This window comes from Arvicola amphibius, chromosome X, assembly GCF_903992535.2.
Source record: "Arvicola amphibius chromosome X, mArvAmp1.2, whole genome shotgun sequence".
In the NCBI taxonomy this organism is placed as follows: domain Eukaryota; kingdom Metazoa; phylum Chordata; class Mammalia; order Rodentia; family Cricetidae; genus Arvicola; species Arvicola amphibius.
Window position 1 is genome coordinate 109941054 of NC_052065.1, and position 17632 is coordinate 109958685.

Here is a 17632-nt window from a genome sequence, read left to right on the forward strand (position 1 = left end):
GTCTAAACTGCTCTCTCAAGCTTTGAGGTCATGCGATGTATGTCACAACTATTCAGCTCTGTCATTGTAGTTTGGAAACCGCCCTAGGCAATTCATACAGCTGAGTGTGGCTGCGTTCCAGTAAAACTTTAGGGACATGAAAATTTGAATTTCATGCAACTTTCATGTCTCACAAAAGACTGTCTTCTTTTCCAGTCATTTAAAATTATTGATGTTATTTTTAGCTCTTCAGCCAGGTTTGGACCATTGGCTGTAGTTTTGACCCCCACCCCATTGTTAAGAATTCCAGAGCCAGCAATTGTTCAGTCCAGTGATAACCCTGGTGTTCTCTATCTCCCCAGAGATGTATGGTCTCACACTCAGAGGTTATACTAGTTCTGTAGATATGGGCTGGGTTAGGTCTCTTCATTTCTGTTGAAGTCATTTTCCCATCTTAGAAGTATAACACAGTGTGCGTATATCACATGATATGTGGTTTTATGTAGCGCTATAAAGGAGTCTACATTATCCACACATAGGAATATTTGTATGTACTCAAAAATGAAAAACAAATATACTTTAGGATTTTAGGTTTAACTGGTCACCACTTTCTATACTTTATCATAAAAATATATGCCTGCCTTTGTTGAAATTTATAAGAATTTCTGACTTTTGAATCAATATCTTTTACTTTGGGACATTTCTTTTTGATTATACTCATTATTTGTTACACACTTTTTCTCACCTACAGCCCAGGAGTGTTCGCTGGATGATGACACCATTCTAATACCAATTATAGTTGGTGCTGGTCTTTCAGGCTTGATTATTGTTATAGTGATTGCTTACCTAATTGGCAGAAGAAAGAGTTATGCTGGATATCAGACTCTGTAACACTAATCCACATGTGATCTCTGTTACAAAATAAGAAAGCAAGTACAAGTTCCCGTATGCAATACTATTGAAGGTACATTTACTTACAGTCCTGCTTTTAGATTGGGTGGTATGGTAGATTTTGAATTTAAACAAAAGAATCCCAAATACTATCAACTACCAAGGAGTTGTGTGATTTTGGTTTCCCTAACCAAAGAGTTTAAAACTTGTATAGCAAAAGACATGTGCAGAATTACCTGGACTGCAGGTTCTGGCTGCAATTTGTGCCGCCGCTTTTGACTTAAATTTTGACAAGAATGGACAGTGTAGGAAAGAGAGCAGAGATTTCTCTGCCTGCATGAGGTTGACTTTGGATAGCACGATCTCCAGAATTTGTACTTGCTCCTTTTGCATCGTTTGTGACTTTTGTTTGCAGGTTGACTTAGCTACTTTGGCATTGACCTATGAAAGAGATATCAGTAGATTTGAGCAGAGCCCAGCAGTATCACGCTCTTGCCAGTACAATTCTTTTCTCATGCTTTTTGAATACATTTGTATTTAATGTGGCTGAAAAGACAAAAGCACAAAAGCTTTTTAAATTTTAGAATAGATGTTAATCTTTTTATTTAATCTTTTTTTTTTAAAAAAAAAAAACTGGATATTTCAATCTTTTAAATTGCAAGACACAAGGCAATTCCAACTGGGCATTTCAATCTGTTTTTAGGTGCTTTAGAGATAATTGCTAGGCAGTGCCAAATGAGGGCATTAGTGCTTTGTACCCAGAAATTGGCCTCTACATGCAGCACTAAGATGAATGCAGATTTCTCTTGAACCTTCCAGTCTTCCTTGTTGGTGGTAATGTGCTTTGTTCTTTCCTTTTTTCTCCAAGAAGAAATGTCAATATGTCTTAGAACCTAGATAACGAAGTGCACTTACACTCATAAAATGGCTTGCACCTAATCCGAAAAGTCATGGTCTTGCCTTAGTCCATTAACAACACATTCTTCATTTCCAGTTCGCATTGACTGCTACAGCATTTACTAATTTGGCTTCATTTTTAAATGGTTCTGTGGTAATCAAAACTTACATTGTTACTGTCCATTGTGGTGCTTTTATATTCAGTTTTGTACTCAGAGATGGCACCAGTTTATTTGCTGTGCATCACCTAATGCTTATATGAGGGAGCAAATTATTTCAGCCAGATAGTTAATACGTCATGTATTCCTTGCAGTTTCTAGGAGATCTTTCATACATATATGCATGCATGCATACATACATACATACATATTGGTATGACCCAGTAAACATTTCTTAAAATATTGGCCTGTAGCCATTTACAGAAGGTTCTTATTATTTAGGGAGGGCAGATCATATGCCTTTCATTCACCCAAAAATGAACTGTCTGGATTTCAAAATGCTTATGTTGAATATGTAGTACATATGCATACATATAAAGGCAATTGCATGTTAGCATGTGTATGTCTGTAACTGTCTTTTGAGTTCTATAGGAGTGACAGATGTGTCACTTTAACTTACTGTCCACTTAGCCTGAAAATCTTACAGAATCATATTCCTGACTAACCGTCTCCTAGAGCAACAGGGAACTGCATGGCCAGCTTAAAACACTTGCTAGAAATGAAACAAATCTGATTTTTAAAATATTTTCCATTTAAACTGTTTTTAGCATAAGCTTGTTAATCTTAAAAGAAAGGATTATGCTTTTAAGAACATAGGTATTAGAGACATTTGTCATGAATCAACAAAACAGTTTTTTTAAAGACTAATTAGCACAAGTGGGTGGCACTGGCTTAATGCTGTTAATGTTTCTAAAAGTTTTTACATTTAGATTATATATCGGATTCATATTAAAATACCTCCAAAACACTGTTTTATAGAAAGATCTGACTTCAGTGAATATTTTTGTATTTTACATGGGCCAGTTTATGTACTGCTATTTACACTATTATTTCTTAGAGACACATAATCTTTGTATCTTTTGTATTTTTGTTTTGTTTTTCTGGTTTTGCGCCTTGATGGTAATACTCTTTGGTTTGGGATGTTTTTCCATGCTTTAGCATTTGTATAAACAACTGGTCCATGTAAGTACTTTTCGTGTTTTTTCTTCAAATGTTTAAAGTGCTAGTTGATGTACGATATCTCTTCTCAGATATTTGCCTGTCTGTTTGCCCAACATTGCTTCTAAATCAATAAAGATACTTTTATTTCTTAAGGAAATTTGCTCACATTTTTTCCCATTGATTAAAGTGAAAATTTTATATATCACATGATGGCGATTTCAAACAAAAAAATGGCCCTAGAAATAAGTGGCTAAAAGTAGGACTAGATTGTTTTCAATACATTTTGTCTGTGTGCTACTCTGTCTGGAAAGAAAACCCCATATGTAAGGCTTGACTGACACAGGATGGCTGCAGAATAAGAACTACATGAGACATGCATCTTTACCTAGACTGCAGGTCTGCATGATTTTCGTTGGCAAATCTGATATGGAGTGTGTGTGTGTGTGTGTGTGTGTGTGTGTGTGTGTGTGTGACATGTGTGCATGTAAGCAATGTTGTTGAGTCAGTCACAGCTAGTGAGGAAAATAGTAATCGAGGATATTTGTCTCATAGTTAAAGCTTCAGAACATCTTTTTGGTAAAGTTTTCTCAATTCCTAAGCTGAGGCTAGGATTTCATATCCATAACACAATCTGCCTGTTAGAATATCCCCAAAATCTCCACATAGTTTCTCAGTCCTACTAGTATGCCATGCACAGCAGTGTAGCAGCCCCGCTGGCAGCTGTCCCCTAGGTTCCCGAGGTAAGCCTTGGGATTACAGTTAGTTACCACCCTTTTCAGCATGAGTGTTAGCTACCTGGTGAGACTTGGACCCAGTTGCTGGACTCCTCGGGGTTGTTAGCCTCAGTTTATTCAGCTAAGGGATTGGAGACTTGAAACTTGTGCCGACTCTTACTTCCTCGAGTTCTACCTTCCATTTCAGGGAAGGTACCTACACCCTTGAGTATTTTAGAAGAAACCTGGAAAGCCATAAGGTGTATTTCAAACACATACTCAAACTCAGTGAGTAGGTAACTGTAACCATCTTACACTTCCTGCATGTTGTCAGGGGGACGTTTTAGAAGATTCATCTATTTTTAAGATTGTAGCCCTTCATCTGTTTGTTTAGGTAGAGAAAGTTAAATTGTCTTGGCCTCCTTTTTCTTCTATTCATCTCCTTTTCTTTTACCTTGGTAGCTAAATTCTTGTCTAACTATGATGTCTTTGAAATTGGTGTTGACATATATAAGTTATACTGAATAGCTTCAAATATTTTGTATATGTACATGCGTGTGTACTTGTATGTGTGTATATTGTGTGTGTGTGGTTTTGGCTGTCCGAGCATAAGCATGTGAAGGCCACAAGTCTACACTGAGGTCAGGTTTCTTCCTGTGTGCTTTCCACCTTTTATTTTTTTCAGACAGGGTCTTCATTAACCTGAAGCTCACTGTTTCCTCTAGACTTCTTGGCCAGAGTGCTCCTGGATCTACCATCTCCTCCCCTTGTGCTGACCTGGGGTTGCAGATGAACACGGTGGATGCTAGGCATATTACACAATATGCACTTTACCCACTGAGCCGTCTCTCCTGTTCCAGTATCACGTATCCGTTCAGCTTCATGTGATGTACTTGAAATGTTTTGAATATAGATCTAAAAGATACATAAGATGTTACATTAGAAGGTGAGTCACGAAGTGACTCTTTCAAAAAATAATTAGTTTTTAAGAGGAGTTCCATATTCTTATAGATAAGTGTTTTCTAATTCTTAGGCTAAAATTATCTTTGAAAGATCTTTGAGTAGAATATTGAAGATTAGCAGGGTTTTATTTTTTTCTTTATAGGTAACTTCAATGAAATTTTAATGAGCATGAAACTTTTTTAATCTTTAAAAATTTCTATTGCTCCCGTGGTTTGGAAATTTTTTCACAGGATTGGATGTATCTCAGTGATATATTTCAGTGATGTATCTCAGAGTACTTTCTTAGCATGCATCAGGCCCTGAATTCAAGTTCCAGTGCTGGAGGTGGGGGATTTCAACAGTCAGACGCAGTGCCACTCACCCCTTTAATTGCAGCACTTAGGAGAATGAGGCAGGCAGATCCCTGTGAGTTCAAGCCTGGTCTACATAGTGAGTTTAAGGTCAAACAAGATGACACACTAAGACCCTGTCTTAAGAAAATCATACAAATACAGTTTATTCCTCTTCTAGAAACATTTCCATTATACTATTAAGTGTATTTTAAGCAAATAGCTGAGGCTTTTCTTCAGGACATAGTCTTATTGACATGAACTGTGGTAGTGGAGCACATTCGTAATCTCAGCACTTGGGAGGTGGAGGCAGGAGACCAGGATTTCTAGGTCATCCTTGCTCACATAGTAAATTTGAGACCATTGAGACCAATCTGGACTGTGTGAAGCCCTGTTTCAAAAACAAAGAACAAAAAGTAAAACAACTTTTTAAATCAAAATTCATTTCAAGTCCTTCATACTCTTTTAAAGTAGAATTCATAAAATCAATAGTTATTATAAATTAATATTTCACATACTAATTGAGAATTTTAAGTAAGTGGCAACATCTAGAAAGATCTTTGTATTAGTGGAATTGCCTTTTTGATCTGCTCTGGGAATATTTGTCTTACATGAAAGCCTTATTGGCAGTATTTATGAAAGTCATCTTAGTACTAGGTCAAACACCCAATTTGGGGACAAGAGGACTGTTGAGACTTTTGCCAAAGTAAGAAATTAATCTACTAATGAATTTTTAAAAATCCAATAGTTATTAAATCTAAGGCATAATACTTTATGGTATGTGCCAGCTAATAGTTTATAGGCTGGTTGGTAATTTGGGAAATTGAAGGGGTGGAGCTAGCTGGGAACGCCTTAGTACCATCTGTTCACAAGTCAAATCAGCCTTGTCAACTCAATGGATTCTTAGTAGAACCCAGTTTAAAATGACCATCAAGTTGGCAGCCAGAGTCAATGTCAGAATGCCTATAAACCCTAGGGTTGCATCTGATTCCCAGTTACTGCCCTAGAGGCTGGCCATCAGAAAAGAGCTTGGCACATTTTGTGATGGCAAATCATGATCAGAGCTACGTTTTATTCTACATTTATTCCTTCTTTTTGTTTTACGTAAATGAGAGTTTTGCCAACACATATGTCTGTCTACCACTTGTGTGCCCTTTCAATGTGGAATGAAGAAGAGGGCACCAGATCCCCTGGAACTGGAGTTACGGATGGTTGTGGGCTGCCATGTGGGTGCTGGGAATCAAACCTAGGTCCTGGAAGAGCAGCCAGTGCTCTTAACTCCAACCCTGTTTATTCTTATTTGACACAATCCTAGTAAGCTTATTTAACAATGTGGTTAATCAACCTCTGGTAGAGTCCAATCTTTGGAGGCAAACTCCAGGCAACACGAGCAGGGGGAGTCAGGAGTACTGATGAGTGGTATTTTAGTATCTTGATCCTCTGTGAATCTTTGCAAGTGTCTTCTCTCCATCCTTCCCTGCAGTCATAGCAAGTTTTTCTTTTTTGATCAGTGTTTTCTGGAATCTCAGTCCTCCTATGTCTTAGGAAACAGTCCATTAAACATCTTCAATATGTCATTAGCCTTGCTCTTTTTAAAAATTTACTTGTTTTTTCCATTAAATGTAACTATTTCTTTAAACCAAAGACAGTAATTGAAGACACTAAGTCTTAAAAACTTCCATGTCTTTATAAAGGGGACCTATAACTCCATATCTGCTCTTTAATCTGTTGAGATATTACAGAGAACACACATTCTAGCAAAGTACACTTTGCCTGAGACAATGGAGGAGAAACATTAGCCTTGTGCTCGTTCTCTCTCTCCCTCTCTCTCTCTTCTCCTCCCTCCCTCCCTCCCTCCCTCCCCCCCCTCCCTCCCTCCCTCCCTCCCTCCCTCCCTCCCCCCCCTCCCTCCCTCCCCTGAGTGCTAGGATCAAGGGTGTGCACCACCACCGCCCGGCCCAACCTTGCTCTTTTTATGAAAATTTTTCTTCCCTCATTTTCTGAACATTTATCTCTCTTACAGATGCGTTTCAGATGCCCCCCCTTCTTTATGTCTCTATTTAAGCACCTCCCTGCTGTCTTTCTCGGACTCTTAACTGTATGCAAACGACTTCCTTCTCCTCAGCCCTTGGCGTCATGACTGGTCACTTGCCATTCACTGTCTCTGCAGTAGTTTGACTCATACCTTATCCTCCACATGACTAGCTCCAATATGCATCGTTCCAGAATTCTGAAAATATTAAGCTCTTCTCCCATGCTAATTGGAGCACTCCCCTTCCTGAGCTGTGACACCATCTTCTTCCTGCCTTCCCTACTTTTTTTATACCTTTGCCCCTGTAATGCTAGTATCCCTAGGGTTTTCTCTATGGACCCTTTTCATTTTACTTGTACCAGTTAATAGATATTTTGGTTGGTACCTAGACGTCTTTTGTTAGCGTTTTATACAACTATATAGGGGAAGGGTTTTCGTTACCACATTTTCCTAAGCACCCATTCTTGCTGATGCTCTTTCCCTCCCCTCCCTCTCCCGCCTTCATGTGACATGTATTGTATCCCATTCTTCCTCTCTAAAAAATAGCTTTCCCTCCCGTGGTCTAGTTTCATGACTGTATGTACAAATTAAAATACGGTGTCTGAGTATGAAAGAAACGTGGGATTTGTCTTTGAGTCTGGCTTATTTTGCTTAACATGCTAATTTTAAGTTCCATCAAAATTCATTCAGGTGGAATGGTTTCATTTTCATTGTGTTTATGTACCGCATTTTCGCTATCTAGTTCCTTTTTCATAGACAGGTAGGCCGGTTCCTACTCTGTATTTGTTTACTACTAATGCAGCAATAGATACAGATGTGCAGATATTTACTGTTGGATAGACCCCTTTATGTGCATGCTATACCTGGGGACACAGCCATCTTAAATTCGATCCAAAACCGAGTATCTCTCTCTTCTCCAGATCCCCTTTCACTTTCTGTCCCACTCATCCTCAATAACTCCAAATGCAACAAGACTAAAATTCACATTTCTTTCTTTTGGGTTATCACGATGGATGGCACCAGCATCTCCGTAACCACTCAAGGGAACCATCCTGCTACTGCAGCCTGTTACACGCTTTATACCCATTTTGTCAATTTTGCCTTTAAAACGGGTCTGTGGTCTCCCACTTTTGCATCTACACTTCGTTCACCCAGTTCAAGAAAATTATATTAGTCACTTGGATGCTAGCAATAGAGATGATGGCTCCTAGCTTACTACCTGCAATCTTCCATCTGCAATTCTGAAACAAGTACCCTGCTGAATTCCTCTTGCTGTTTGTTTCCATGGGGATAAGGCAGAACCACCTAAGAGTGTCAAGTACTTTTGTGAGCTGACTTCCATCCAACCCATCCATAGTTCTGTGTCATCTGCCTTGCATTGCTCCTGGAGTTCCATGTTTTCTTACCCTCTGTGCTTTGGTCTGCACTGTTTATTACACTTGCAATTCCTCCCACTACCTGCATGGTTAATTCCTTGTCTTCAAACCCAGCTCAGATGCCTTTCCGAGTTGTCTTATGTAACTAAAGCGAGTTGTCTAGGTCCCTGAACCACTTCCATACCTTGTGCTTTGCTTGCCCCATCATAGCATATCTTGCTTTTCTAACCACTGATTTCTGTGTTTCGCTCTCACACTAGACTACACAGATTATTTTTTAAGCTAGCATACAGTGTTTTGTTGTAGCATTTTCATACATTCCATTATATTTTGTTCTCATTTTCTCCTTCCTCACTGTCTTCCCTGTCCTTCATGCTCCCTTCTTGACAAATAGCTTCCCCTTCTGCTTTCATGTCATCTATATAGCAGTACATATATATCACATATCTCTATCATCCTGCCTCTTCAGAAGCTTCTCTGCCATTCATGGTCTCCTTTGTATTTACACACACATTTAAAATCTGCATATAAAAAGTGGTATTTGTCTGAGTCTGGCTGATTTTGCTTAACATGCTGATTTTAGTTCCATCAGTTTCCCTTCAAATGGAATTTCATTTTTCTTTATGGCTACATAAAGTTTGTATATATAGCACACTTTCCTTATTTATTTACTTGTTGGACATCTAAGTTAGGTTTTGACTGCATCTTATGACTAGCGCTGCTGCAATAAATGTGAATTTGCAGGTATCTCTGACATGTTGATTTCATTTATGGATATATACTGAGGAGTGGGATAGCTGGATCGTACAGTAATTCTATTTTTAGGGTGTCTTGTTTTTTAATTAATTTTCTGTGGATATATAACTAATAATAGAATTTCTGGGTCACTGTATGTATGGCATTTCTCTTTAATTTTTCAGATTAATTTTCTTTGACAGTTTGATATATCTATATATTGTGTCCTGATTACTCTCTCCCTCCCATCCCTATCAGTGTGCCCCCTTCCTGACCAGTCCCTTTTCCAGATTCACAATCCCCCACTGTGGAAACTTGATACTGATTTCCATGGTGGCGAAACCAAATTTACGTTCCTACCAGTAGTGAATAAGTATTCCTCTTTCCCTAGACTACATGCACATCATGAAGCCAACAGGCCAGCAGGGCCAGATTAGCTTGCCTCATTACCAAGTGAGCTCACATACTGCGTATTGAGCTCTTGTGGCAGCCTTAAATAGCTGTTCATTTGGTGAGTTAGTTTAGTGCCTTATAACGTTCAGAATTCAACATGATAGCTGCCTCTGAAAGCTCAAGACTGATTAGGGAAATCAAATTATATTTATTCATTGTTCTTTTCTGAAAGATCTCTGGGAATAGGTGATTACTGTACACATTTCTCCCCCAGTGACTGCTTTTTATGGAGGGGTGACTGCATAAAAGTGCTGGTTTTTTGTTTGTTTTTTTTTAAGGGATCTCTTTTGGGCAACATCTCATTTACTGATACAGAATGCCAATGACTTGCTATTTTGATGTAAAATATGTATGGTGGGAAGGGCTGTCATTTGAACTTAAAATGGAGACATTGGAAATGTCATTGTTTCTGTTCTCAATTGTCCTTTCTCCACATCCAGCTCAAGACTGCAGTGCAGATGAAGACAACTTCCTTGTGCCCATAGTCGTGGGAGCAGCCCTGGCAGGAGTACTTATTCTAGTGTTGCTGGCTTATTTTATTGGTCTCAAGCGCCATCATACTGGATATGAGCAGTTTTAGAGCCTACAGTCTGATTGATTATATTCCAAAGTACATTCAGATAACAAGGTTTTCTTGCCTGTCAGTGTATGAAGCACTTTGCTCCTTAAAACAAACACCTTGGAACTTTCATTCCTAAATCTGCCCCAGCGTTTTGAGATCAGTCTTTCTTTCATAAAAAAAAAAAAATGTTCTCCTCTGATCGGCTTAAAATGCAGACTGGCTTTAAAGAAAAAGAACATGTATGACGTATGTGCAATGTTTTAAGATCTGTCTTAAGAAGCTTTGGCCAAATTGGGATCCTAACCTGAGATGCCTTAAACTTATTAACATGCCCATAATAAAAAGACAAATGAAGTTGTATCTTACTGGAATTAATAAATACTGCTTCGCCACTGGTGTTCTGTTTCGGTGTGTAACAGCTGTCCTGATTTAAGCTCATCACTACCATGCTGAAAATGCCCAGCAGATAGGCTCAGACTTGGTTTTCAAGGGTATGAAGTAGAAATAGGCATCAGGGCCAGCCACAGTTTTTACAAAGCGTGAAGAGAAGCCAGTGTTATATCTTTTTAACATAATGACTTCCACTGTTGCCTTTGAGTTCCACTTAAATATGAAATTAGATTCTCAAACTTGTGATTTTTTTCCATAGATTAAAAACAGACCGGGGAGGCTATAACAGAACTAAAACTGGCTTCTTAATTAGAGGGTTTTTTTTTTGGGGGGGGGTCTTTTTCTTTTTTCTTTTTTTGGTTTTTCGAGACAGGATTTCTCTGTAGCTTTGGAGCCTGTCCTGGAACTAGCTCTTGTAGACCAGGTTGACCTCAAACTCACAGAAATCCACCTGCCTCTGCCTCCCAAGTGCTGGGATTAAAGGTGTGCGCCGCCACCGCCTGGCTGGTGGGGGGCTTGTTTTATGAGTCAAGAGTTTCTATAGCCTTGGCTGGTCTGGTGGTACTTGCTCTGTAGTGCAGGCTGGCTTCAAATTCACAGATCCACTTGCCCTGGCTTGTCAAATGCAAAGACCCCAGGCATGTATTACCATGCCCAATCTGAGCTTTTAAGAAAATATTTATTTTTTTCAGCAGTATAGACGGAAAAGATTCTAATATTTAACCACTTGCCTTGTTTCCCTCCCCCTTGGATGCCTGATTAACACTGAAAGATAGAAGATTCTATGAGCTAATTAGGACAGATTGTGTTGTGTTTCTCTACCTCATCTTGTTGATCTCTGGAGCATTAAAATCTATTTAGTGTTGTCATCAGACTGGTACTTATGAAATATAAGCTAACAGCAATCTCAGAAGGGAGGCAGCGAAGCACGGCAGCTACGCTCTTGCTTCTCTAAGACAGCCGCTGAGGGGCACCATGCGGGGGGGGGGCGTAGAAAGGGGCTGTCGGCATTAAAATTAGCTAGACAGTCCACAGTAAAACATGTTCATGGTAAAAGTGGGGTGCTGATGGAATATATAAATAAATCCAGAGATTTAGCAGATGAGACCATGTTCATACTGAGACGATCATTAATTCATTCCAATGTGTATATTGGCTCGTTCAGAGTTTCTGTCACGTACTAATTAGCAGGACAAATGTGTTTAGGTACCCCAGCTGTCAGTGTCTGTTAGGGAGCTTTCAGTAAAACAGTAGCCCTCCAAAAAAAAAAAGAGGCTAATTGTAGTTCCTGAAATTCACATTATGTTTTCTGCACCATGCCAGTGTTTCTGTGAATGACAACACTGTAAGGAGAGGAAGTCTCAGAGGACACATGCAGGCTGTTAATGGATCACAGATCACACAAAACATTATCACTTATTCATTGCCTTAGCCTTGTACTGAAAAGCCCTTAGAGATTATTTACTCTGAAGTCCACAGTTGTATGGACAGGGACACCACTCCACTGACGTTCCCTGTCTGGTGGCAACGAACTCGCTAGTGTTTGGTTCAAAATCTCAATAAAATGCAGCCTCTCAATGGTAACATGATGCCTGATTTGAAGCGTGAACTTTTGAGAGCGAGGGTGGGCACTTTGCGTGGTCCTTTGTTTTGCTTCAGTCATTTTGAAATAATGAACATAGGCCATCGCAGTCACCTGCCAAGACACACCTGCTGGGATTTCTGATCCCAAATATAGGAGGGAAAGGCAAGGGAATGAGTAATTGTGGCTCACTTGCAGTGGGTCAGATACTTTAAAAATACGTTTAATCCTGAAGTACCTTATAATGTAGGTGTCAATATTCCCTTTTAGTAGTTGAAGGAAGTGAGGTCCAGCTTAAATAACTTGGCAAAGCCCTAAAGTTAGGTAGCACCACAAAGAGTCTGATTTCCAGTTCAGTTATGTCTTTAGTCAGTTTAGTATCCACATTGCTCACGCTGTGGTCTGGATACCATGGGATGGACTTGGGGGCCTTAGATTCTTCTTCAGCAAGGCCTTCAGCTGAAAAGAATTCCATGTAACCTGGGAGCTACCTAGCACCTGTGTTAAAGGAATGATACTGGAGAGATTGCTAAGACTATTTGTTGCTCTTGCAGAGGATCTGGGTTTGGTTCCTAGCACCCATACGACAACTGTCACCCACCTGTAACTTCAGGGCACTGAACAGGCGGTATACAGGCCGACGTATATGCAAAACATCCACATACATAAAATACAAAGAAATTAATCTTTAAAAGAACTATAGCACTTTATCGTGATCCTTTCTTTTACTTACACAGAATTTCTTTTCCAAATGTGCTTGGAAACCTAAGCGCCTAAGAGCCTTAGGGATGCTAGGTGAGTGAGCACTTCATCATTGAGCTGGGTCCCCATTTACACTTGAAGACTAGGTGTTGCTAGGGAGAAAGGAAATGGGGGTGGTTCAGAGGCAGCCGTTTCCCTAATACTGTCAGGCAACTCTAAAATCATATGTGCCAATAATATAACTACATTGTATAACCTCAGTTCTCAATTTGAACCCTTTCCCATTTTCCCCTTGTGTCCTGAGAAATTTGTTTGGCTTTACACGAAATGGTAAGAAGCAGTGATCCGTGGCTACGGAATTCTTGGGTGGATATTGGGGAAAAAGGGAACGCTCTACAAAGATTATCGTGTGCCTACACTCTCAAAATGCTTCTTGTTTGCTTCTCCCTATCTCATTGCACCCCTTACTAATTTCCTTTCTTTGCTGTCTGTCTGTTCTTTTCTAACAGCTGAAGAATGTGCTGCTGACTCTGACCTCAGCTTTCTTATTCCTGTTGCAGTGGGTGTGGCCTTGGGCTTCCTTATAATTGCTGTGTTTGTATCTTACATGATTGGAAGAAGGAAAAGTCGTACTGGTTATCAGTCGGTCTAATCAGCTCAGTCTAGTGCGTCCACTGGCTAACAGCAAAGAGTCGCTGTGCGATAGCCTCAGATTTCCAGACTGATGACAGTGAATTGCAGGCTGCCTTGGGCATGAGTCATATTTAAGAAATGTACTAGGACCAGTCTTTTTCCCCCTTCATTTTCTTCTACATTTGTTAAGATGTAACTGAACGAGCACTTACACTTTAGACTATGTCTCTTTAAAGTAAATCATTTTAAGCATCTGGATCCAATTTTTGAAAGCATTTCTACTGAAGTATAATTTTATATGTTGCAGTTAGTTGTATTTTGCTACTTTGATGTTATTTGCAAAATCAAAGCTGATAAAAGAATTTAACTTGCTTCCCCAAAATAAAGTTTAAAACTTAATCAATTCATCTTCTTTGGCAAACATAAAATTTGACTCATAATGAGTTTCTTCACCTTCTAAAGAGAATTATTTAAACCTGTGTAATTCTTTTACTTAAAGAGGAGGTCTGGGGTATACCCCAGTGGTACTGCATGTATATGTGAAGTGTTGAGTTCTGCCCTCATTACTGCAAAACTTAACGTTTTGAAACAAGAATGCACTCAAAAGAAAACTGCCTGTTCCTCCATTACTGTTAAAGCTATAATATTTCAACAAGGATTTTTCTTTTTTTCGGGGGGGGGGGGGCTTCTGCAGTTTGGAATGCATTGGTTATATTTATGCTGCAAGATGAAGTAGCACTCAGCGTTTTGTAAGGTGTTGATTTGGAATGGGCTCTGTGTTTTTTAAGGCTATGATTTAGAACTGTTTCCCAGCTTTTAACTTGTTCAGAACGTTAATTCATCCTGCACAACAAAAGAAAACTGCTTCTGTATACTTTTTGTGCCTCAGTGAATTCAAATTGATATTTCTAATGCATTGACTTTTTCCTCTCACAGAAGCTCATGCTAACTGTAGAATCTAGTGGGGCCCAGCGTGCCATCCGTCAAGTGGCCGCCAACCAAAACTCGGCTGGGATGCTCTTAGAAATGTATTTATCTTGATAGACGTATATCCCTGTAGGAGCCACTGATGATGCTTCTGGAGTAGGGCAATAAGAGACTACTCATCAGTATGTTTTCTGGATTGAAGATCTTCAGCTGATGAATTTCTAGAAGTTTAATGCTGTGCATGTTTAGGTTCCAAATGTCAGCTTTGCACGCCTGATATTAGCGCGAGGCAGATGCTGATTTTCTCGAGCCTTTTCCCTTTCGACTAAAAACAAAAGAATCCAGAGATTCACTTCAGAGATTTTGGTTAAGCCTAAAATATTGATCTTAAGTCTAAGTGATGTCAGTTTGGTAGCAGATCCCAGGATCAAGTCCCAATCTACCTCTCAGCACAGTGCGGCTGCTCAACACTATGCTGCTGTCGTGAATTGATGCCAGGATATTTTGCCATTAACTGCAGTTATGAAATTCTGTTAAAAAGAAAGCAAGTTTGTCAGTTTGCTTCCCTACTATCTTACCTCTATGTCCATCCCAAGAGCAGGGACTCCCAACTTGGTAGAGTGCCAGATTACTCAATCCCATCTCCTTTAGCAGAGTCAAGTGCTCCATTTGCTCCAGGATATAAAAAAATGGCTTTTAAAAAGATGTCCTCCAAAGGCTTATGCTTATTTGTTATTTAGTAAAAGTCACTTGGTACTAGAAACAACAGTGGCTTCATTTTGACATATATTTGAGATGATTATCTAGAAGCCTGATTAAGTAAATGGACTTTCTGGCTTGCTAAATATATGGCTTGAATAATCATATAGCTTCCAAAAGTATGGGCTTATTTAAAATCTTTTTACTTTTTGAGCAGGAAACGAATGTATCTAATTCTTCATTAGGAATCATGGCTTTATCTTAGATAATTAGAAGACATGCCTTTTATTCTCTGAGCATTAAAATACAAAATAATCATAGAAGATTAAAAAGCTGCTTCAACGCCAATCGAATATAGGAAGTTTAAAGGCCGTGAACTGAGTTGAGTGTTCAATTAGCTCTTCTTGGTGAGTTCATTTTCTATCAGTGCAACAGTGGTTTGGACTAGGACTTCGAACTCAATGATTGGCGAATCATTTTCCACCTAAGCCTCTCTGGGAGAACTGATGCTTGCTGCTCTTTAAAGTTTTGGATTTATTCATTTAAGGAACTAATGATTCGTGGAAAAATAAAGTATGCTGTGGTATTCATTTGATCTCCTATGTGTGATTTTGAATTGATACATTAAAGCTAATAAAGGTGATATATATTCCATGCCACCATGGATAACTTCATTTTTATTCTGTGTGCACAGCCATAAGAGCTTAGATTGATTTGTATCTTTAGATCCTGTTCTTTTGATGTGCCAGCCTGAATCATGATCTCAAAGGTCTTCAACTTGACCAAGTTCCATTGTAAGAAAGACAGACACTAGAACCCTTTTAATAGACAATTCAAATATGGGGGCCTACAGAGTCATGAAAATGCCAAGAAACTACCCAAACCAAAGGAGCTGAAACAAGAACTATTCTATAGAAACCACCTCCTTCCCCAACCAGTGCCATCAAATACTGTATAGAGCCATTTCCCCAAGCTATTGAAGCTAAATGTATACATCAACTCTTAAGTTCTTGATAAATGTACTTACATGTTTGTAAGCTCCGTACTCTGTACTCTGCTGAAGTTCGTTCTGATCAATAGATGCTGTCCAGCAGGCAGGAGAGGAACTGAAAGGTTCCCTGAATTCCTTTCAACCCTCTGCCCACTCATTTATTAGATGACTAGGTTAAATAATAACTATACTCCCTTCTGTTTACATAAATTCGGATATTTTGGTGGGAGAAGAAACTTAGCACTGACTTAATTTTTCTTAAATGTTTGCATTTCATTCTGTGACAGCTTCTTCTTTTATGCATCCCCTTTTTCTCTTTTCAAGACAGGGTGTCTCCGTGTAACAGCCCTAACTGTCCAGGTACTTATTTTGGTAGACTAGGTTGGGCTTGAACTCACAGAGGTCACCTGGTCTCTGCCTCCCAAGTGCTGGGATTAAAGACCTGTGCCACCACCACCCAGCTATGCCCCCCCTTCCCTCTGAGACATGATCTCATGTAAACATGCTAAGGCTTTGAACTCCTGAGCCTCCTGTCTCTACCTCCTGGGTATTGATGTTACAGACCGCACTGCCATACGCAGCTTCAATAGCTTGGGAAAATGGCCCTATACAGTGTTTGATGGCACTGCTTGGGGAAGGAGGGGGTTTCTGTAGAATATTTCTTGTTTCAGCTCCTTTATTGAATGTGTTTCACAATTCAATACCTTGCTTGAAGTTTACAGCTAGCAAGAAGAGTATGCGTATTGCTTTTAAGGGTTTCTATGATCAACTTGAACCTTTTACATTTGTTGTATCTAATCCTTGAAAGCTAGTCCTGTCTTTAGAACCCTGAGGAAGCATTTCCTCTTTTCCATTACTTTACTGTTTAAGTATTTCGGAGGCACTGTAAATCCGGATTGCTTTCTCTCAAGAGCTATCTATAGTGTACAACAAATTTTGGTACACAATGCATTTTTAATAGCAAATCCGCTCTAGTTTCTTTCCTTTCCTTCCCTTTCTTTTTCTTGAGACAGGGTCTCACTATATAGCCTTGGCTGGCTGTGAGCTTCCCAGAGATCTTCCTGCCTCTCAGGTGCCAATGTTAAAGGTGTGCACCACCATGCCTGGTAGCACATCTCATTTAAGTGAGCAGCTCCAGTGCTAATGACTTGACTCAGCTCGCTCCATTCAGGACAGTAATTCTGAGGTTGCATATAATCTCCCAGTTTACAGAGGTAAGGTCACTGGAGCGTTAAAGGTAGTGGCTGAACTGACACCTGAGCTCAGCTTTGTCTGTCCCCACAGATCATGCCATTTAGCATTGTGCATCCTGCCCTGCTAAGAAATGGTAGACTAATAAAGCATTTGCCTTATGTTAGTTCCAGAAACCCGGCTTTCGTGCTCTCCCAGCTTGCCTCTAATCAATCCATGCATGTTCTGCACTAGTCTGGAGATTTGAAGGATGGATGACCGTTGCGGCAGCGTGCCTTTCGAAAGTTCATTGCCAGTTTGCAGTGTACCTTATTAATCTGATGTTAAGCTCTGGATGTCATTTTTTCCAAGCTAGCCTCATTCAGCCATTCTGATCACGTACCATTATCATTCTGCCCTTAAATTCTTCTGCATCATGAATCATTTT

General features: G+C 39.5%; 1 protein-coding gene across 2 annotated transcripts in view; it reads left to right on the forward strand.

Moving 5' to 3' along the window:
- Lamp2 (lysosomal associated membrane protein 2) overlaps positions 1-10487 on the forward strand; it is a 49173-nt gene extending 38686 nt beyond the window's left edge. The window contains exon 9 of one of the 2 annotated variants that reach the window (XM_038315983.2): positions 9969-10487. In XM_038315983.2, the coding sequence (XP_038171911.1) occupies positions 9969-10108 (140 nt within the window). In that variant the 3' untranslated portion in view covers positions 10109-10487. Of the gene's footprint in view, positions 1-730; positions 3085-9968 lie in introns of those variants that run through there. The other variant, XM_038315984.1, reaches the window with a different exon arrangement.
- Positions 10488-17632: the final 7145 nt, after the last annotated feature.